The following is a 20,985-nucleotide window of genomic DNA, read 5'->3' as shown; positions in this document are numbered from 1 at the left end:
AGCTCCCCGCCTCTGGCCTAGCTTTGAACTGCCTGGGAGCTCTATTTTGTGCGTCCCTTAGCGAGATGGTTTCAGCAAAATTCAAGAGGTTGTTATTTCGGGTCTGGCAATGCTCAAGAGCTTTTCCATGTCAGGTAATGGTAATCTGTTCGCTTTGTTCCATTTCACCTTACGAAAGGTTTCACAGGAACGTTCTGCTTTTGGATAGTGGGGGGTGGGGTACCTGTACCTGTTTGACTTCTGAGATTGCTGGGTTCTCTTAGCTGTAGGATTGGTTCCCTTAACCCTGCTCACGCCTCTTCACCAGCCCCATTTAATGAGATTTTGGTACCTGCCCTGAGATACCAAGTCAGTGCTTGGTTGTCACACTCAGCTTCATCCCTCTGTAGTCAGCAACCAGACAGGTCTCTGGAGTCTGTTTCTTCAGAGGACATGGAAAGATCCTCCCTTCCTTGAGAAGAGCCAGAGTCTTGAGTTGTGTGTTGAGTGTGTGTGTGTTTGTTTTCTATGTAAGCTCTTCAGCCAGCGTGGGGCCTGAACTCACGACCCAGAGATTGAGAGTTGCGTGCTCTACTAAGCCAGCCAGGCACCCCTATTGTCCCGTTTTTTTTTTTTTTTTTTTTTCCCACTTTACCATAGACTGAAAAGAACTGAAGATTTTTATAAAAAAGAAACCATCTTCAGCCCTTTATGAGCATTGACCATCCTTAAGTAAGTTCCCAAGAACAGAATGACCCATTTGGCCACGCCAGGTCAAGCGAGAGTGAACATCTTGAGAAATTTGAGCACCTCATGCCCTTTCAGCACCGCTCAGGTTCCAGATTAGTTTTCTTCTCTGGTCTCCCTCCCTGGGCTCAAATTCTCAACAACTGAGAGTGGGAGAACATTGCTGACTCCTAGATGCCTCCCCACTGAAGGCCTGTGCCTTCCTGCTCCTTACCACAAGCGTTCCCACCCACAGCCCAGGGGCAAAACTCGGCCCGAAGAGTCAAGAGGCAGCAAAATCCTCAGGCACCTAAGAGACTGGCCCTATGCTCCCCTGGACATGTGAAGAGACAGCAAAAGCAAGGGAGACAGCCAGCAAGGCCACTGCTAGTGTCTTCACCCACCCGCCCTAGGCCAGCTGACTTCCACAGCTGGTTCCTATCTGCCAGGCTCTGCCAGGGCCACGGTCATTACCACTGAGGTACTGGGCTTGAACTCAAGAAGGCCACATGTGGAGACAGAGGGAAGGCAAGAGGGAACTGGGAGACAGGAGGGCTGAAACTGAACCGGGACAAGATCAAAAAGTACAGCCAGAATTCTACTTGGTCTTTTTTTTTTTTTTTTCCATTCTCCTTTATTCCATAAACACCTAGTTCCAAGTTGCACAAATCAAAAAATAAAGGTAGAGAAAGGTGTAGGGAAGATTTCTGTGATGTGCTGGGGGAGAAGGGGGGAAGGGTTGGGAGCCAGTCCTCTCCCTCCACACACAGCCCCGAATGCGGGTTATGGCCCCTGCAGGGGGGATCTGAGGAGGAGGTGGCAAAAGACCCAAGGTAGCTGAGGGATGGAGGAAGCCCCTAAACCCAGAGCTCACCCCAAAAGCCCCTTCAATGCATGACAAGGGTAGAATGGGGAAGGTGAGGAGATTCAAAGATGGAGCAGCAAAATGAAAAATCAAGTTAGCAGATAGAGGAGAAGTGGAGTCATCATGGTAGGGGATTAAAGAAGGAAAAAGTAGGTAAAGGGGGGCAGTGAAAGGTTCTCCCTGAGACCCCCAGGGAGAGGTGGGGGCCAGCTTGCCTGTTAATTTAATATTAAATTGGGAGTGGGAGTTGGAGAGGAAAATGTTATTCCAGGGGAGGATTTCTCAGCCTCTCAGCCTGTACCTGGAAGGGGAAGAGAAAAGAGCACGGGTCAAAAGACAGACAAATATAAAAGTGGGGAGTTGCGTTTAATCCCCTCTTCCAGGGACAGCATTCTTTTCTTTCCAAACCAAAGAAAACTTATACCACCAAAAGGCAGCATCTGCTGGGCACATGGACTACTGCCTCCTCGTGGCAGAGGCCTGGGCACAGGTCTACTCCTCAACCCCCCTCCGTGCTCCACACCTCACCTACTCCTCCCCCTCAGGACTTACAAGAGAGGCTGAGGGCCTAGGGCCTTCACCAGTCATAGCGGCGGGACTGTCGGGAGGGGGAGTCGTCAGGTCCCTGTATAGCCAGGCGGGGAGGCCCCTCAGCCCTTCGTCCCCCACCCCCTGAAGCCTCATGCCGCCGGAATTCCAGGGGGCGCTGCTGCCGGAACCGGGACGTCTCCCTCCGCCATTCATCATCAAATGCTGCGGCCTCACCTGAAGAGCACAGAGACCAGAGGTGACCACTTAAGTATATAGGCTGGCTTCTGGAAGCAGATGCAAGAGTGAGCCACAGCCTTCTAAGATGAAGAAACAGGGCAAAGCCTGGAAAGTATTATGCATGGGGATGTGTTGAGGAAGAGCAGCAATTTCTTTTCTTAGTATCTGGTTCCACTAGCTAACAGTGATTGCAATATGGAAGCCACCAGAAGTGTGACTACTGAAGAAAAAAATTAGGAAAGGCACAGTTATTAAGCTAAGGAGCATCATCCCAAGCACACAGTAAGTATTTAATAAATATCTGTTGACTTGAAAAAAAAAGGGGGGGGGAGAGCCTGACAGATGGCCCCTCCTACTGAGGACAATGCCAGCACCTGACTTAGCCCCCGAAGCTGACAAGGCTCAAGTGAGGTAAGACCAGGGGCCCACCCCTAACTTTGCCAAGAAAGATCTACAGAGGTAGAGAGAGAACATTTCTATCTTCTAGCTCCTAGGAACCAGAACAGGGGCTACTGGGCCAGGAGTCAGAAGGGTGATGGAGCAGGGAGGAAGGCTCACTCTCATCCAGGTTGATATAATCCTGCCGCTCCTCCTGGTCTCCCGTGCGGTGGTTTCGGGAGCGCTGGAGGATGTGAGCCCGGTCTCGGATGTGGTGCCCAATGGACATCTGCTCTAGCCCACTGTCTGAGTCCCGTACAGTCCTCCGAGTCTCCCGGATCTGGGATGAGGCAGAACATGGCACACTGAGCCACCCCTTCCAAAGCCCTGGCTACACCAAGCCAGGACAGACAAACCACCCACAACCCAATCCTGAAAAAGGAAGCCAGGCTTTCTGTGTGTTATTCCATTCTGCCCGCTCTGGGAAAGGAGAGGCCCTCCAACTCACCCCGCCTGGAGCCGAGCGCATCTCTGATGTCTCCTGGTAGACTTTCGGGGCCCCATCCCCCGTATTGGAGTAGGAGATGACAGTGGAGGATGAAAAGGTCTGGCAATTGCCTCCAGCTGTCATGTGTTCCTGAGAAGGAAAAGGTACTACAGGACTGAATGGCCCCTCTGAGGAAGGGATCCCACACTTCAGCTGCCTGTTCTTGTCCCCCACTTTCTCATGATACTTGGGAACAGAGAAAACCTCAGGGCTCATCAGCACCCCCCAAATTCTTCGGAGTCCAATAATAAACAAGAGGGACCTGATGACATGGAGCCCTAATTGCACACTTAAAAGACTGCTGTTGCTGCTTCCTACTCAGGCGTGAGGGCAGGTAAGGGAATCCAGTGGCCTCCGGGTTCAGTGTCTTCAGCCAGCTTGAGCCTGTCACCATACTTTTCCCTGCCCCTGCCTCCGAAGACTTAAGGGTGCTGCCAGTCATTACTGAGAACAAGACTGCAAAAACGTATGGGGCCAGAGCCTCACCATGTTCCCAATCATGTCGTTCATCATCCCAAACATGTCCATGAAGCCACCCGACTGCAGCAAAGAGATGGAAAACAGAGTCAAGAAAGCATAGTCAGTGCTCAGATGGTCTCTTTAGGTACCTGCTAGACAGACACACAGCTACACTTTCCCTGTCTCTTCTTCCTCCACACGGAGCAACTGCTCTGTCTCTTCATTAGCATGACCAGAATATAGAATGTTCTCTTTGTGTTTCCCTTCCTGTATTACTGCTGGCTTCCTCTTCAGTCTCTATGGCTGCACTGATCCAATTTTCTTTCTCCCGACTGTCCTACTTCCTCCTATCTTTAGGAAGCACACCCAAGTAAATGGACTCCAACCTATAAAAGGATTGGCCATAAAACTAAAGACAACAACAACAACAACAAAAGCCCATCTTTGTTGGCCCTTCAACTGCATCTCCATCCTCAGAAAGACAAACTTTGCAAGGCAATTACTTTCTCCTAACAGGGATGGCTCCTAGAATGCAGGGATCAATAAGTTAGAATCTCTAACCCACAGGACTCCTAGCACACAACAGGCCCAGAGCTTTGCAAACACTCTAAAAAGATTCTAGGGTTACTATTCCAGGGAGCCACATTTGGAAATAACATCTAAGTGTATACAGCATGTCTGAGAATGGAAGGAAACGAGGACATCAGGACTCACCATTCCCAGCATCCCAAAGGGGGAGACAGCCCCAGTCTACAAGAAAAGATAAAGAACAAATTAGAGACCACGTCCTCCTCTCTCCCTATAATCCCAAACGGAGCCCATGGCCTCAGCTTTTTTTCCATCCTCCTCTCAAAATGGGTTCACAGCCCTTCTGCCAGACCCCCTCCTCCACTCCTAAAAAAGATCACTGCACTTGCTAAGTTGGCTGAAGTGCAAGAAAAATCAAGGACCCTATTAACCACCCCCAGCATTTCCTTGGGTCTCAGGCAAGTCAGAGCACCATTACCTGCATCCTACGGCTGGCAGGTCTGGTTCCAGGCATGTTGCCATCTGTGATGCTGAGGAAGGGGCTATATCCAAAGCCACCTGACAACATTCGGTTCATATGCTGACGGTGAATAGCAAAGGGGTCCCTGTGGAGTGAGTATACCGTGTGGATGGTGGAGGGGCCAAGCAGTCAAAACCTTCCTCCCCCACAAAATGGAAAAGTCCTAGGGAAACAGTGGCACAGATGCCTATTTCCTCTCTGAGTCTGTGCTGGAGCCGAGTATCCAGCTGGTTCCAGCCAATGCTAGCCATGGGAACCCAGATGTCTGTCTGAACTACTTAGAGCCCTGAAGTGGAGTAGGATGAGTGCTCTAGAACAGGAGGGGGAGGGAATACTCACATCAGGAACATGGGATCCTCGGGCTCCACGTCCCTCATGAAGCGGAACATCCTGACTTTAGCTCCAGGGGGCTCCACACTGTAAAGATGCAGAGGCTCAGCTACGGACGGAGCCGGGCTTTTGCATAGCCGGCTCCGTGTAGAGACTCTCAGAATACTGTCCCTTCCAAATGCTGTAAGCGAGCCGCGCAAACTCCAGTGAGACCCTCTCCAGGTGGTGTTCGACACCACCCTCAAGGGAGAGAAGAGCTCTTCAAACCTCTCAAGGAGGGCCGTGGAAAATTTTTCCAAGCCTCGCAGTTTTCTCTCCCCTCGCTCACAGCCATCCTCTCCCCAAAGCCCTGGCCAGAAGCATGCCCCCCCCCACCTCCCCCAACGCCACGGTTCCGGATGCGAATCCCAAGGGCTGGCCCTCGCCCCCTTCTTCCCCGGCCACCCGCCTGGCCTCCCCCGGGGCTGGCCTCACTATCCCCATCGCCCCAGTCCGCCGATCCCCCGGCCCCCGCCTCCCCGCGGGGCGAGCAGAAGCGACGGGCCTGGCCTTCTCCCCTCCCCGCATCGCAGGTTCCTAGACCCCGCAGTCCCGCGGGCCCGCTCCCGCCCCGGCCGCCCGCTCTGCTCGAGCCTCACCGGTCCCCGATTCGGGCTCAGCGGCCCATCCGGCCGGTCTAGCCTCTCGGTGCGCTGCAGGATCGGGGGTTGCGGCCCGAGACGCGGGATTGGTCCGGGCTTGCTCTTCTCGGCCTCCCGCGCCGCCTCCTCCCACGGCTGCCACCTCCGTACCCCCCGCCTCGGCCCACGGAGCCCGAACCGCGGCCAGGCCCGGACGGAAGTGACGTCACGATGGGACCGCCCGCCCCGGGGCTGGACCCGCAGAGCTCCGCCCACTGGCGGACAAGGGGAGAGGGGTGGGGCCCGGTCCCGGGGCGGTGGAGTGTGATTCTGCGGGGTCCTCCAGGGACCAGGGGAGGGGAGGCCTCATCACCAACCCGGATTTGGGCTCTGGACAGGAAGGGGCTCCCTGTGAGGGTGCGGAGCAAGAGCAGGGGCGCCCCTTCCTCCGCAGGGACGGGGTGAGGGAGGGCGGTGCGGCACATTCCATTAGGGGAAGGAAGAGGACGGGGGGGGGGGCAGATTCCCATGAGGGGAGGGGCGGGCTCCCTGTGGGCGACGAGGTGGGGCGGATCCTGGGGGGAACATTAAGCAGATTTTCTACCCGAGCGGCTTGCAGCCCGAGAGGGAAGCTGGGCGGCCGTTCTGCGGGGGAGGTGCTAAGGGCCAGTCCCTTCGGGAGGAGGCGCGTTCCAAGCAGGGGCGGGGTCCTCGGAATGACGTAGAGGGGGAGGTGACAGTTCTGTCCCTGTCTAGCTCTGCCTTCGAGAACTCCGGCGGGGCCAAAGAGAATCCAGGTTGGGAGGGCAGGCCGCCAGGTGGCGCTCTTCGGCCAGGCTGGGACCGGCGTTGGCGAGGTTCCAGGACCCTTCAGTTAGCCTGTGTGAAGGGTCGGTCTGGGCAAATGTTGTTGTTCTGAAATTGTTTAGTTTAGTGCCAGTCTCTCCCCTTTCTTTTCTCTAATTGCTGTGTCCTTAAGAGCTCCTAGTCCCGCACGGATCATTCTTGCCTCTAGTCAGGTAGGTAGGTCAAGGGTCTAAAATTGGGGAGAAGAAAGGGGTGAAAAGGTCCATTAACCAGGATCACCCGGGGCGGAGCTGAAATCAGACCCAGAAGACCCGTCTCCAAGGCCAAAGATTGAAACTTTGACATACTAAATGTCTTGCATAAAATCTGGCCCAACTGGAGAGAAGGGCCCTCCCCCAGGGTGTCAGGGGAATTTGGACTGTCTACCATGGACTTTAAACCAGACTCATCCAAACTCTAACTCTCCCTGTTCTTTACTCTGGCTGCTAGCCATATTAGTGCTATGTGGAGGCTGACAATGCCAAAGACTTGTTCCCAATACTTCCCTAGGGGTGAAGAAGGAGGGGGTCCCTGGTGACTCAGGAAAAGATACTGGGAGCAGGGCTTCTCAGGTTTCTTTGGACTTGATCATTATTAAAGAGGGAAAAACAATAGTGGAGACAGAGGGGGAAAGATAATTTAGAAGCTGTCAGACTGGCAAAACCAAACAAAGATAAAGACAGAATAAAAGCAAATTTGCTTTTCATTGATATTTCTGGAAAACAGACTTAGTAAAAGCTTTTAAATTTATTCTCCAGATCCTCTATCTCTGGACATCCCACCCTGCAACTGCCCCTTTTCCTCTTGCCTCAAAGGCAGTATGACAGGTGACCAGGTATTTTCTCAAAGTTCTGTGGCCCAGACTTAACTAGTGTGGTCTTTCACCTTCCAGCTTTTCCCTTCTCATTCCATTAGGTCCAGCCTTCACAGAATTGGATAGGAGATAGAACTTAACTTCCGGCCTCCTCCTTTTTTCTTTTTCCATTACCTGGTTCTGTCTACCTAGTGCCTTTAGATGCCTAGAAACCTTTCTCCTCTTCCTTATAAAACTTAAGAATCAGGTATTGGTCATATTTACCTTTGCCTGATTTTAAATCAGTGTATTACCTCTCCTAGGAGTATTTACAAATTACAATTTAGCTTCTAACCATGAGAGAAAGCTCCAAACCTGGACTTTGTCTGAGATTAAAAAGAAATTCTTGAATAGGTGGGGATGAAGAAGGACATGGAAGAGCTCATTTCCAGAGTCCACAGAGACTTGCCATATAGGCAACTATCTACTCCAAAAATGGAAGGAATGTAATTTTACAAGTGACTTTTATGTCTCCCACAACCAGAGTTTGTGTCTGTCTCCCTTCTCCCTTCCCTTCCTTGTCCCTCCCTTCCATTCCTTTCCTCCCTTTTCCTTCCCCCTTTCCTCCCTTCCCCCCTTCCTCCCTTTCTCCCTTCTCTTCCCTTCCCTTCCTTCCTTCTCTGTCCAGTGAACTCTGAAGAAAAGAAATTTCTCTGTCACTGGAGTGTCCTTTATAGTATAAGATGTAGGAGGGACAGTGGGCCCTGCCAGGAGTGAGGTTTAGCACAAGTAGGACAGCATTTGGGGAAGGAAGAGAAACAGTGTGGTTCTTACACTTGCTGCTCTGTCTGATGGAGCCACAGTCAGAAAGTCCTTGTGAGAGTAGAGCTGGGCCAGGAAAGGGACCCTCTTTAGATGAAGGTCATACATTTGGGGCAATCCCAGGACAGGAGGATATTGGAACAGAGTGGGGCTGGGGCAATGATGTGTGAGTTAGGGGAGACGGAATTTCTTGCCTGAAGAGCCAAAGTGAATGGGTGTGACTGAGTGTGTGTGTGTGTATGCATATGTCTTGGGGAAAAGAGAAAAAAACCTGAAAATTAGTGCTAAGTTGCCATAGATAGAGTTGTACTGTGGACATCAGGTCAGAGTAAGATTACAAAGTGACTCGAGCATTTTTTTTTTTAAATCAACTTTTCAGTTTGTTTTCAACTCCATATCCGTTTAACAAATATTGAATGCCATCAGGTGTCAGGTAAAATTCCTGGCTCTGGAAATACAGTAGTGACACAGATAAAAATAAAACATGGGAGAAGGGGGACAGATGAATAAGCAAGTAGTTGGGAAGTGGTGGTTGCTTTTTAGGGTAACCAGGAAGTCCTAACTGATCAGATGACATTGAAGCAGAGACCTAACAAGCTCAGGAAAGCTGAGGTGAGAGCATTCTGGGCAGAGGAAACAGTAAGTGCAAAGGCCCTGAGGCAGAAGTATGCTTAGTATATTCAACACAGAAGCCAGTATGCCTAGACTGATGTGAATGAAAGGAAGAGCAGTAGTAAGAGACAAGGCCACAGAGAAAGAAGAAGCTGTATCATTTGGGACTTTTTAGACCTACAGAAGAATCACTCTGGCTCTTGTATGGAGAACAGACTATTGAGGGGACAACAGCAGAAACAGAAGGACCATTCGCATGCTGTTGCCATAATCCAGGTGAGACCCTGTGATGTCTTAAGAGTAGATTTGAAACAGCAGAGGAAGAGGAGTGGTCAGATTCTAGATAGATTTTGAAGATGGGGCCAACAGAATCAGCTGATGGATGGATGTGGTATGATGGAGAAGAGTCAAGAATGACTCCCAGATTTTTTTGACCTGGGCACCTGAATGAGAAAGAAATGACCATCCTGCTTGCTGCACTGACTGAGAATAGACAAGTATTGGTTTAAGAATATACTGAAATCGTTTCTAGCTGTAAGATCCTGACCACGTGGATACACAGGGTAACTGACCCAGATGGTCTTACCTTCAGCAGCTGACTACCCCAAGTAGGAGGAGATGTAGAAATAAGTGAATTCCATAGGCAGTTTGACCACAAGATATTAGTTGTTAGACCATCTTGAGTGGATATGCTAATGTGAACAGTCAGCTTAGAATTTGAAGGGTTTTGTTTTTTAAAATATTTTATTTATTTATTTGACAGGGAGAGAGACAGCAAGAGCAAGAACACAAGCAGCGGGCAGAGGGAGAGGAAGAAGCAGGTTTCCCACTGGGCAGGGAGCCCCATGTGGGGCTCGATCCTAGGACCCTAGGACCATGCCCCGATCCAAAGGCAGATGCTTAACAACTGAGCTACCCAGGGGCCCCGAATTTGAAATTTTCAGTCTTAAGAACTCCCTATTGTCTGATCTTTTCAAGAAGATATCCAGAAGGAGGCAGAACACCTTGTGATTAACATGGACATTAAGGGTTGAAGTTTGAGCTACATGTATGACAGTTTTTATCAAGATCTACTGAGCTTTTTACTCTGTGTCAGACGTGGTGCTAGGGGCTGGAGATAATAAGGCAAGGAAGATGTGGTCTCTGCCCTGGCAATTTCACAGCCTAGTGAGAGGGGGCAACATGGAATTGATTATAATCCTGTGATGAAGGCTGCAGTAGAAAGATGTATTTTAAGAGGGCAAAAGCCATTCAGAAGAGGGAATGTGACCTGGGAACAGGGCTGGGGAAGCCAGGAGACCATTCCAAGCAGGAAATGTGATCAGTGCAAAGGCACAGATGTATGCTCCATTTGGGAAGAATTGGAAGGAGTAGAAAAACTGATGAAGCAAAACTTTTGATGGAACAGTGCTGAGAGAGAAGGGTACATAGGTTAGGTTTAAAGGGACTAGTCCTCAAAGGGCCCTATTTTCTTCTGGACCTCATCCTATAGGCCTAGGGAAGCTATCAAAAGGTTTTATGTAGGGAAATGGCAATAGTCGGTTTGTATTTTGTTTTATTTATTCTTTAGTCGATTTGTATTTTAGGTAGAAAGTCAGTTTATGCATTTTGGGAAACATTTTTGAGCTTCTGCTGTATGCCAGGTAGGGAGGTGAGTGCTGAAGATACACCAATTCTTAAAGTATGGTCAAAAACCCTACTTTTTGAAGGAAGTCAGCACCCCTGGAGCAGAGACAGGACTGAGTTTGGACAGAAGGGGAGGCACTCCAGGAATCTTTAGAAAGTGGAGGAGCTGGGGAGGGAAAGAAAAGGTGGTCTTGGATGACCCCCTGGCAGGAATGAATGGGTGGAGGACAGTACCTTTAACTGAACTAGAAAGCGAGAGAATCTCAGTGGGATCATGCAGGGTTTGAGGAGCTCCAGAGGAGCGAGGGATTGATGACCAGAAGGGAGACTGTGAAGAGTAAGAACAGGACCTTTGAGACCAGTCACCTGGGAGGGTTCAGGCACCACTGTCATTGTCTCCTCCTGGTTCCTGGGTCCTTCCTCCCGTCTTTTACCCTGTGGGCAAAAGGAGTCTCTAGCTGTCACTTCCATAACATTTCCCCTAGACTTTTCTAGACTTTTCATTTCTACTCTCTGTCCTCTACCTCAGGCACATCGTCTGTTTAACCTGTAAAAGTGTGGGAACCCTGAATAGACTTGCACCGACGGTAGTGTATGACAACAGCCCAGATGACCTTCAGCACGGCAGCCAGAGTTGCTCTCGCCATTCTACCTATGGAACACTGGGGATGGAGAAGGGCATGAAGGTGGATGAAGAAGAGACAGTTTATGGCTGAGGTATAAAGTGCTGCTGTCCAATATGGCGGCCACTAGCCATAGGTGGCTATTTAAATGTAATTAAAATTAAATAACCTTTAAGAAATGCAGTTTCTTAGATGCAGGAGCCACATTTCAAGGGTTCTTAACCACACGTGGCTAGTGACCACTGTATTGGAAAGTGCTGATATAGAACACTTCCATGATCACAGTAAATTTTATTGGGCAGGGGCACCTGGGTGGCTCAGTGGGTTAAGGCTCTGCTTTCCGCTCAGGTCATGATCTCAGGGTCCTGGGATCAAGCCCCACATCATGCTCTCTGGGCAGCGGGGAGCCTGCTTCCCCTTCTCTCTCTGCCTACTTGCCATCTCTTTGTCAAATAAATAAAAAATCTTAAAAAAAAAAAAGTAAATGTATTTCTAAAAAAAAAAAAAATTATTGGACAGACTATAAATGTGATCTTCCTTCCAGACTTTTCTGAAGGCCTCTGAAGGCTTTCTGAAAAGCGTAGGCAAGGAGGAGAAACAGAAAGGAGGGCAGTAGAGGGTTGGGCAGTGGCAACTATGCTTGGTCTAAAAGTGAAGAAGGTCAGGAAGAGGGCAGGGAGAATTACAAAGCCAATCAGAAAATTTGGAGGAGACGTAGGATGGTAAAACCAATTCTTCTAGCTAGGGAGAACATTCATGGGGAAGTGGGAAAGCCACACAACTTTTGGTTGTGAGGATGATAGCATAAAAGACAGCGGCGGCCAGGACATCAGTAGTTAGAAGATTCCAAGTCAGAGAGAAGCTTACTCAAAGAAAGAAGGTTGAGAGGGCTCTGAGAATGAGGCCAAAATGGTGTGTCAGGGCTAGGAAGTCAATGATTTATTGAGCTCTTCCTCTTTGGTGCCTAGCATCGTGCTAGGTATTCAGCACAGGCGAAGGAGACAATAGGTAAGGGTGGAGGAACAGGGTGGAGGAATGACTAGAACCTGTTCTGAGTTGGGAACGATGGATAAGGATTTGTAAAATCAGGAGAGATCCAGGAGACATTCTAGAAAAGTGTACCCATGGAGACTGTGTTCTATCTGCCTAGTGGAAAGACTGCTGGATGCGTGTCCCTTTCCAAAGGACTTTTTTTTAATTTTTAAAAAAGATTTTATTTATTTGAGAGAGAGAGAGAGTGCCTGAGAACAAGAATGCACACAAGCAGGGGGAGTGGCAGAGGGAGAGGGAGAAGCAGATTCCCTGCTGAGCAAGGAGCCCAATGTGTGCTCCATCCCCTGACCCGGATATCATGACCAGAGCTGAAGTCAGAGGCTTAACCAACTGAGCCACCCAGGAGCCCTTGCATGTCCCTATTCTGGCTGTGCTTTGAGCTCTTCCCATCTATTCCTTGAGGGAAAGGATCATCTCTTTTTCAGCTTTGTGTCTCCATCACAGAGCACAGTGTCTGACCCAAGGAGGAGCCCCCAAGTTTGGTTTGTTTGTTTTTAATATTTTATTTATTTGACAGAGAGAGAGAGAGAGAGAGAGGTCACAAGTAGGTAGAGAGGCAGGCAGAGAGAGAGAAGGAAGCAGGTTCCCTGCCAAGCAGAGAGCCCGATGTGGGGCTCAATGTGGGGCTTGATCCCAGGACTCTGAGATCATGACCGGAGCTGAAGGCAGAGGCTTACCACACTGAGCCACCCAGGTGCCCGGTAAAGAGGCTTTCTTAAGGAACATTCCTGCAGTCAACAAACATGATCAAACCTAGGCTGGTTTAGGTCTCTCTCTAGGAGTCCCTCTCAACTCTCCACTGACTTGAGTTTTGAAACGATTAAAAAAAAAAAAAAGAAGAAGAAGAAAGAAAGAAAAGAAAAGAAAAAGGAAAAGTAAGGAAAAGAAAATGAGTTATACTGCAACTGGAATGGGGATAAAAAAGTACAGTAAGGAGTGGAGAGGTTTAACTTTCAGGTTTCTGTTGTCTAATGCCCCCAAGGATCACCAGGCCTTCCTTAGCACTTAACTTATTAGAGAAACAGGCAAGCTGAAAAAAGTCAGGAAGCTGGAGACAAGCAAGAATTAAGAATCAGATGGCAAGAGTTTGAACTGAACGCCTTTCACACAGTAACGACATAAATCTCTAGGATGTCAGGCCAGCAGCCATGGTTTCCAGGGGGCTCATGCCTCCCTTGTTCTCACCTGGCTTCCTTTTTCCCACCTCCAGAAAATGTGTAAGAAGTGGGTTTCCCCATTCACCTAGTGGGAGAAATTCTCAGTTGGACTGAGGAGTAGTGGAACTCTAGGAATAGGCAAGCCTCTACAAGGCCTCAGACGTGGTTCTCTGGAAGGAGCAGACACTAGCTGGCACCATTTAACACCACCGGCCCCAGAGGCTCAGAGACTAACCCTAAGGACTATGGGGTTAGGCTTTCAGCATCCCGCTTGCTCCAGATTCATCCCAAGTTCCACTTCTAGCTTCTTTCTTATGAAGCCAAGACTCAGGAGACCCGGTCTGCTGTCCAACCAGGCAGGAAAGGATAAGAGATGGTTCTCCCCTGCAGGAAGGAAATTAAATCTAGGCTTTCTGCTTCCTGGATCTTTTTCCTGTGGTCCCTGGGGACCCTAGTGTCCAAACTCTTAGATTCTCAAGGCACTCCCTTGGGCCTTGGGGCAGGATTCCCATTCTCTGCCTCTCCATCTCCCTGGAATTTTCCACTGCAGCTGCCTCCGCTCCCAGACACCCCTCCCTGGGCAAAATTCCCGGCTCCCTCCGCCTCCCTTTCCTAATCACACCTCATTCCCACCCCCAGCCCAGAGGCCCAGCCCACAGTCCGGCCCACTCCCCACACTAACCCCGGTGGTTCCAGTTAGAGAAATGGGAGGCCAGGCCCCTATTCGAGGGTGACCGGGAGGGTCCCACGCTCTCTCCAGGGCGGGGAGAAAGGACAGTGGAGGGGCTGGTCCCCTGTGGGGCTGGAATGGGGGGAGTGGCCCTCCTCAAATCCCCATATAAGGCAGGGCAAGCAGTTAGACTCCTGGATTGGCTGATTCAAATGAGCATTCCACCTGGCAACAGGGTTTCTATTGGCTCTCAGGGAAAATAGGAGGAAGGTGGATGGAGGTTGTCGGTGGCGGTGATTGGAGGGGGGGAGGGGATTGGAGGTGACCGGAGTGGGGGGCGGTTACCAGGGCAACAGGGTAAAAGCCCAGCAGGGTGTCCGAGACGGCAGGCGGGGCTCGGAGGTGGAGAAGGGGAAGAGGAAAGGAGGGTGGGAGGGAGAGGAAAGAGCGTGCCGGGGAGGGAGCGAGACAGGAGACTGGGTGGGGGGTAAAGGAGAGGGGAGAGGGAGAGAAATGAAGCAGGAGAGTACAGAGATGGAGAGGGTCAGAGATCGCCAAAGACATCAGTGAGTGAGAGAAACAGACTGAGATAGAGATGGGAAGGTCTCAAAGAAAGATGATCAGAGTCCGGCAAGGAAAAACCTGGGTGGGGCTCCAAGATTTTTGAGGAGATGGAGACTGAGAAACTGATGGGAAGAGTGAGAAAGAGAAATTGGGAGGTGTGTACGCCATAGGACCAAAAGATGGTATATTTAAGCACTCAGATACCAAATGATGATGATAGATCAGTGTCTTTCTTATTAGGAAAATGAAAAGACAATGATAATGATAGACAAATACAGAAGTGCGCACACACCAACGATATCTTTTTCCAAACCCTAGCCTTCCATTCCATCCACCTTCCTGGCCGTTAATACATCCAGCTCCTGAAACCCCCAAGCTTCTCAAAATGATCCAAAGATACCAAGACTGCGGGCCGGGAACTGAGGATGAGTGGAACCAGGTGGGGCCGGAACTCCAGGCCTGAACCCCTTGCAAAGGAGGCCAATACAATCCAGAAAGGCTGGGGAAGATGGCAGCAGAGGAAAGAGAAAAGCAAATTGAAAATGTAAACCAATCAGGACCTGAAGAGAGAAGTTGGGTGAATCACCAAGGGTACAGGGCCAGGTGACAGACTCAGATGAGACAGGAACAGTGTGGTCCGGGACAGGGGGGAAGGGAGATCAGAGATGGAAGGGAAGAAGAGGGGAATGAAAAGCGGGGAAGAGCCTACACAAGTATGAGAGATGTGAGGGATAAATGGTTGTGAGGGAGGGGTCTGGGTCAAGGTGAATGAGCTGGAATGAAGAGAAAAAGACCAAAGACTAGTGAGATGAGATGGGTGAAATCGTAGAGGTCCAACATGGAAGAGAAGGAAGGAGCCTGGAGGGCCTCTGACTCCTCCAGATCTCCAGAAAGATCCAGGAAGGGCGGAACCCAGTAGGGTTCACAAAAGTCAGCCTCCAGCCGGGACAGAGGGTGGACTGCCCTTTTGGCCCTCCCATCCCCTCTTAAGGCCACCCAGAGAAAGGAGATGCAAGACGAGAGGGGGAAACCAGCGTGATGTGGAAGTAGCTCCGCCACCCTCTTCCTCTTCTTTAAGCTTTTGGTTTCTCAAATACCTGCCCGGCCTTTCCATCTGCTTCTCCCACCCCAACCCTTGGCAAAATCTCAGGGTTTCTTTGGAGGTGAGGGGGAGGGTCAGAAGGATTCTGGCCATCCCTCTAGTCCGCCCCCAAAAGACTCCACTTTCGCAGGCAGTAGGTCGGGATTCGGAGAGGTCCCTCCCTGCAGGAACCCCACCCCTTCCCACCTCCTCGCCCCACTCCTTTCTCCAAGACCGTCAGTCTCTCCATTTCCCCCTTCTGGTCCTGTCCTCCCTCCCGCCTCTCGCTCGCTCCCTCCCCTCGCTTTCATCCTCCTATCCCCACCTCGCCAACCTCCGCTTTCATCCCCCTCCCCTCTCCTCTCCTCCCAGCTCCCGCCAGCCCCACCCCTGGGAAGCCCCTCCCGTCGGGCAGCGCCGCCTTTATAAGCGGGTTCCCTGCCCGGGGGCGGCAGCGGCTGGTCGGCGGCAGCTCTGCTGGTGCGGGGGCGGCGAGCCGAGGACCGAGCGATCGCTGCCGGAGCGCGCCGGCCACCGCCCGCACCGCCCTTCCACCCGCCCTCCGGACGGCCGCAGCCCTGCGGGTCTCCGTTCCAGACCCACCCCCGCCCCACCCCGCGCGCCTCTGCCGCCTCTTCCAGAGACCCAGCTTGCTGAGCGGCCGCCGCTGCCGCTGTCGCCGCCGCCGCCGTCACCGCGCCAGGTTCCGGCCGCGGCCACCCTCCGCCGTCCAGGGCCCCTCCGTCCCGGCCCCGGGACCCCGGCTCCCCGCCAGCCCCGGCCCCGGCCCCGGCACCATGTCGGAGAAGAGCGTGGAGGCAGCGGCCGAGTTGAGCGCCAAGGTACGGGCGGGGACGGCGCCGGCCCGGACCCCGCGCGACCCCCGGGCTCCGCGCGGTCTTGCGCCCCACGCCGTCCCCGACGGCCCCACGCTGCCCCGGCGCCGGGTCCCGGTGGACCCCTCTTCACCCTCCCCCCCCTCCCCGCTCCCCTGCCCGGCGCTGCCTACCCCGCTTCGCGCGGCTCCCGCCAGCGCCCTCTAGCTTCCTGAGCGCTGCACGCCGCCGCTCCGGCCTCGCTGCTCGGCCGTCGCCCGGCCCCCGTCGCCGTCCCCACCCCTCTCCGGCTCCGGCTCGCGCGTCTCTACCCCGTCCGCTTCCCGTCGGAGCGCGCCGCGGCTCACTTTACCGTGCCCCTCCCCCGCTGCCTCTCTCCGCGCCCCCTTTCCCCGTCTCTCCTTCCAGTCTGACCTCACCTTTCCTCCGCTAAGCGGTTTGAGATCCTCCAGAGTAAATAGGACTCTCCCGGGAGGCTGCTCTCGGGCCCCTCCCCTCGAGGCCCGATTGCCTCTTGCTTCTCTCCACGGACGGCTAGTCTCTCTGTCTTCTCCTCTCCTTTTCTTCCGTCTGTATCCATTTCTTCCCCCTACTGGCCTTCAGCTTGCTTTTCTCTCCATAGCCCCCACCAGCCTCTCCCCCCTCCCCCCCAACACAGACAGACTTAAAGAGTCTTGGATTTCTAAAAATCATGAAGGGAGGCGGGAATAGCCTTCGAGAAAGCTGAAGCTCAGCGTTGCAAGACATTGCTTCCAGCCGTCCTTGTTCACATCGGCTCCCTTTCCTGGCCCCATCCCTTTGCCCTTGCCTCGCTTCCAGCCTTCCTCTAATTTCCCTAGGGAGCCTGCTGAGTGTCGCTTTGGGAAATTAATTCGGCCAACGTTTGGGGGCTGGGAGCCCGACTTGTATGGGGTTGGGGGGGATGGGGTTGGTTGTTGAGGAGGTCACAGAGGGCTCCTAGAGGCCCTTGAAGTGAAAGGGGGCCACCAGTGGGTTTAAAGGCAGTGGCAGCGAGGGGCTATGTGTGAGAGCTGCTAAGGTGTGCCGTGGGGCCCTCCGGTGGGCTGTGCTGTGGCATGTGACTCCGCTGAGTAGGTGTCTTTGTATGTCTGAAATCCAGCGAGTGTGTGGGACTGCCCGTGTCAGTTACATGTGTGCATGTGGAGACGCGGATGTGCTGGAGCCATGTTGCTGCTTTGTGAGTGCGGAGTGGCTCCCCTGTGCCCTGGTGCGTCTCAGGAGTGTGTGCCAGAATGCCCAGACCCAGGCCATGTGTCTCCGGATCTCATGGGCCCTCCTCTTGTAGCTGCGAGTGTGAATCGGTGTCACCCTGTGTCAGTGTGTGTGCCTGTGTTGAGTAAATGAGGCCAGAGAGCTGCTTAGCACAAGACCTAGGTCACATACTCTCCTGGAAAAGGGATCATGGAAGGACAGTGACCAGAAGGACAGGACAGGGGAGGAGAGGGCCCGGCCCCTTGGACTTTGGTCTCTCGTAGTCTCCCTCCCTCCCTTCCTAGAATTCTCCCTCCCTTCCTCTGTCTGGGCAGCCCAGATGGGAAACTCAGGCCAGGGGAGCATAGACTGACCTGGTGCTGGGGCCCCTGGAGAGAAGCCAACCAGCCAGCCCCTCCCCCCCTCTCCAGGCCCAGGACAGACCCAGGATGCGAGGGAAAGCCCACCAGGTGGTAGAGATGCCCTGTCAACCATGGGGCAAAGAAATGAGGAGGGGGAAGTGGCAGGAAGAAACCGAGCTGCAGTGAGAGGGTCCGGTGTCCTGTTTTCCTCTTAGAGGGAGAAGGGAATTGAGTGTCCCTCCAGGTCAGCCGTTCTGCACCAACCCCTACTGCTGTCCCTGATCCTGGTCCAGAAAGGACACACCCTCCAGGGTGATCTACTCGCACAGAAAACTTCCATCCACATGGAATCAGATACGTAGAGTTGTAGGCCAACACCAGATCAGATCACACAGGGACACCCACAGCTGATCAGTGCCTGCCATGGGCAGTTGGGGAGGGTTGGTGGGGGAAGAGGACTGGAATCTAAACTAGAAGACACTGGGTGGTATCCAGAGAGAAGGGACTCAGGAGCATCTCCATCAGTCACAGCATAATGGGACGTTAAATGTGCGCCTGCTGGGCTCCTGGGGGGATGAAGGAGGGAGGGTATCCCAGACAGGTATCTTCTCCATCTTCAGTCTCATCTCAGCCCAGCCCAGCCCAGCCCAGCCCAGCCCAGACACAGACCTTGTCTCTCTTCATCTACCATGTCCAGTACCCTCTCCCTTCCACGTTTCCTTTATCGACATTACCCCTGGAAATGGTCACTTCTACCCCTTCACCACACCAGTGCCGGCGTCAGGGGCACAGCATCCCACACCACCTGCCAGATGTAGGGAGGAAGAAACTACTCGAACTGGTTTGAAGTAGGTGTGTGTCTTGCTGGGCTGCTCTCCCTGTTCCCGTGGTGTTTGGCCACGGAGGAGCCTGAGGAGTAGGGGGACACATGGACAGAGAAACAAAGGCATTCAAGGAGGCTGAGGGGGAAGCTGGGAGGGATGCCCAGGAGAGAGGACTCAGGAAAAGGCCCCAGAGGTAGACAAAAGGCAGAGCAAGGCAGCGGGAGGGGCAGGCCAGGGAGGGGGCAGGCCAGGAAGGCGGAGGGCCCTCAAGAGGGGGTGGGGCATCAGGGCTGAGAGCAGATGGAGGGGATTTGCTTTGCTGAGCTGAACTCTTCAGCCTGTGAGATTTTGGAGAACTTGATGGGAGTGAAGAGCCGTTACGTTGGCCATCCATTCCTCTTGTTTTCATCACTCTCCCTCCTCCCTTGAGTCTTCCGGGCAGGTGTCCGGTCCCAGCCCCCTTGTGGCCTTGAGGACCCTGGGACCTCTGTTTTGCCTCTAAGCTACTGTAGCCAACTCCTTCATTCTCCCAGTCCTCTAAGCTCACTGCAGTAGGAGAACGGGGCGAGAGGGACCGGCTGCAGCTCATTTGTGGTGAGAGGAAGGTGACCTCTTTCTCTCTTGCAGGACCTGAAGGAGAAGAAAGAGAAGGTGGAGGAGAAAGCCAGCCGAAAAGAGCGAAAGAAAGAAGTGGTGGAGGTGCCGAGGGGTTGGAGGGGTTGGGGGAAGATACTTGGGGCTCCCCTCCACTTCCCTGGGGTTGAGGGACGCTGGGTCCTGCCTTGGCTATGGCCCCTCCCAACCCTTCCTGCCCCACCCTTGGCCCTTCCAGACGCCCGTGCCCTTGGTAGTGGTGGAGGCACCTGGCAGCCTGACGCTGCTCCCTCTCCCCTCTCTCTGTCCTCACAGGAGGAGGAGAACGGAGCCGAGGAGGAAGAAGAAGAAACTGCTGAGGACGGAGAGGAGGAGGATGAAGGGGAAGAAGAAGGTGGGGAGGGGCAGGGGAGGCTGGGCTCAAAGGAACTGAGTCAGGGTGGGTTTGAAGACCTGAAGCAGGGCTGAGGGCAACCACAGGGGGTCTGTGCCAGAGCTTCCTGCCCTTCCCCAATGACCCGTTTCTGGCTCCTCAGATGAGGAAGAAGAAGAAGATGACGACGAAGGGCCCGCGCTGAAGAGAGCAGCTGAAGAGGAGGTTTGGGCTGGGTTGTGGGGCCTGAGGGGCTGTCAGGGATGCAGCAGGGGCTGGGAGCCCTTTGGACTTGGACCTGGATCCCTGTGGTGCGTGGGGTGGGGCTGGAGCAGGGCAGGGACTGGGGGAGGTCCCGCTCCCATTTTGCAGCTACCCCAACTCTCCTTCCACAGGATGAAGCGGATCCCAAGCGGCAGAAGACAGAAAATGGGGCGTCGGCCTGAGCCCCCTGCCAATGGGCTGGGGGTGGGAGGCCCCTCAGGGCCTGGAGGTGGGGGTGGGAACAGACGAGTGCAGCCACTCTCCACCTGGCTCCTGGCTCTGGACCCTGCACCAGAGCTGCCACCCTCTTTGTCCCCAGCCTTTCTCATGTCCGCCTCTCCAGACACTGCCCCTTCTATCCTCACTCTGCCATTGTTCCACCTCTTGACCTGCTCCATCTGAGCTCCCCAGCTGGTCCCAATTGCTCTTCTTCCTGTCCTTGCTCTCTTCCTCCCTTCCCCCACCCCTCCTCCAGTAGCCTCTCCTTCCTCACCTCTGCATCCCAGCCTCATGTCCTGTCCATCCCTACCCTGCCTGATCCCTGGGTCTCCCTCAGATCCCCTTCTCTCAGACAGCGCCAGGCCGGGGTGGGGCCAGGGTTGGGGCCGAGCCCCACAGCTGCCCCCCTCCCCTCCCCTCCCCTTTTTGTATAATTTAATAAAGAAACGGTCGCGCTTCTGTTTTTAACCTGTCTCCTGCTTTCCCGGGACAGGGAGGAGGGGGGTGGCAGATGGCACATTCCATCAGGACCCTTCTATAAAAAAGCAGCCAAGCCCTGCTACCAGCAACCACTCAAGACAAGATCAGTGTTCCAGGATTGGACACGGAGCCCACAGCTTCTTTGAGAACTAACTTCTTTCTTGGTTTTGGATTCGTGGGGATGCTCCTCCCCAGCAGAGCATACACACTTCCCTGCTAGCCCACACCAGGTCTAGACACTGCTGAGCCCAGTG

General features: G+C 53.2%; 2 protein-coding genes across 2 annotated transcripts; one reads left to right on the top strand and one right to left on the bottom strand.

The window, feature by feature from the left end:
• Positions 1-1,313: 1,313 nt before the first annotated feature.
• On the bottom strand, positions 1,314-16,646 carry MLF2 (myeloid leukemia factor 2). Its single transcript, XM_082742653.1, has 10 exons — positions 16,577-16,646; positions 5,739-6,756; positions 5,110-5,187; positions 4,729-4,855; positions 4,437-4,472; positions 3,750-3,803; positions 3,225-3,353; positions 2,897-3,056; positions 2,123-2,335; positions 1,314-1,871 (listed from the first exon to the last, which is right to left on the bottom strand). Exons 3-9 carry the CDS (start codon positions 5,157-5,159, stop codon positions 2,148-2,150), a joined length of 744 nt encoding a protein of 247 aa, XP_082598779.1. The 5' UTR covers positions 5,160-5,187; positions 5,739-6,756; positions 16,577-16,646; the 3' UTR covers positions 1,314-1,871; positions 2,123-2,147.
• PTMS (parathymosin) lies at positions 15,834-20,719 on the top strand. Its single transcript, XM_082742654.1, has 5 exons — positions 15,834-16,409; positions 19,429-19,500; positions 19,711-19,789; positions 19,932-19,993; positions 20,164-20,719. The coding sequence occupies exons 1-5, from the start codon at positions 16,365-16,367 to the stop codon at positions 20,212-20,214; spliced, it is 309 nt and encodes a 102-aa protein (XP_082598780.1). The 5' UTR covers positions 15,834-16,364; the 3' UTR covers positions 20,215-20,719.
• The last annotated feature ends 266 nt before the right edge of the window (positions 20,720-20,985 follow it).

This window comes from Mustela nivalis, assembly GCF_964662115.1.
Source record: "Mustela nivalis genome assembly, chromosome: 7".
NCBI classification, from domain to species: Eukaryota; Metazoa; Chordata; class Mammalia; order Carnivora; family Mustelidae; genus Mustela; species Mustela nivalis.
This window is presented reverse-complemented; position numbering and strand designations above follow the sequence as displayed.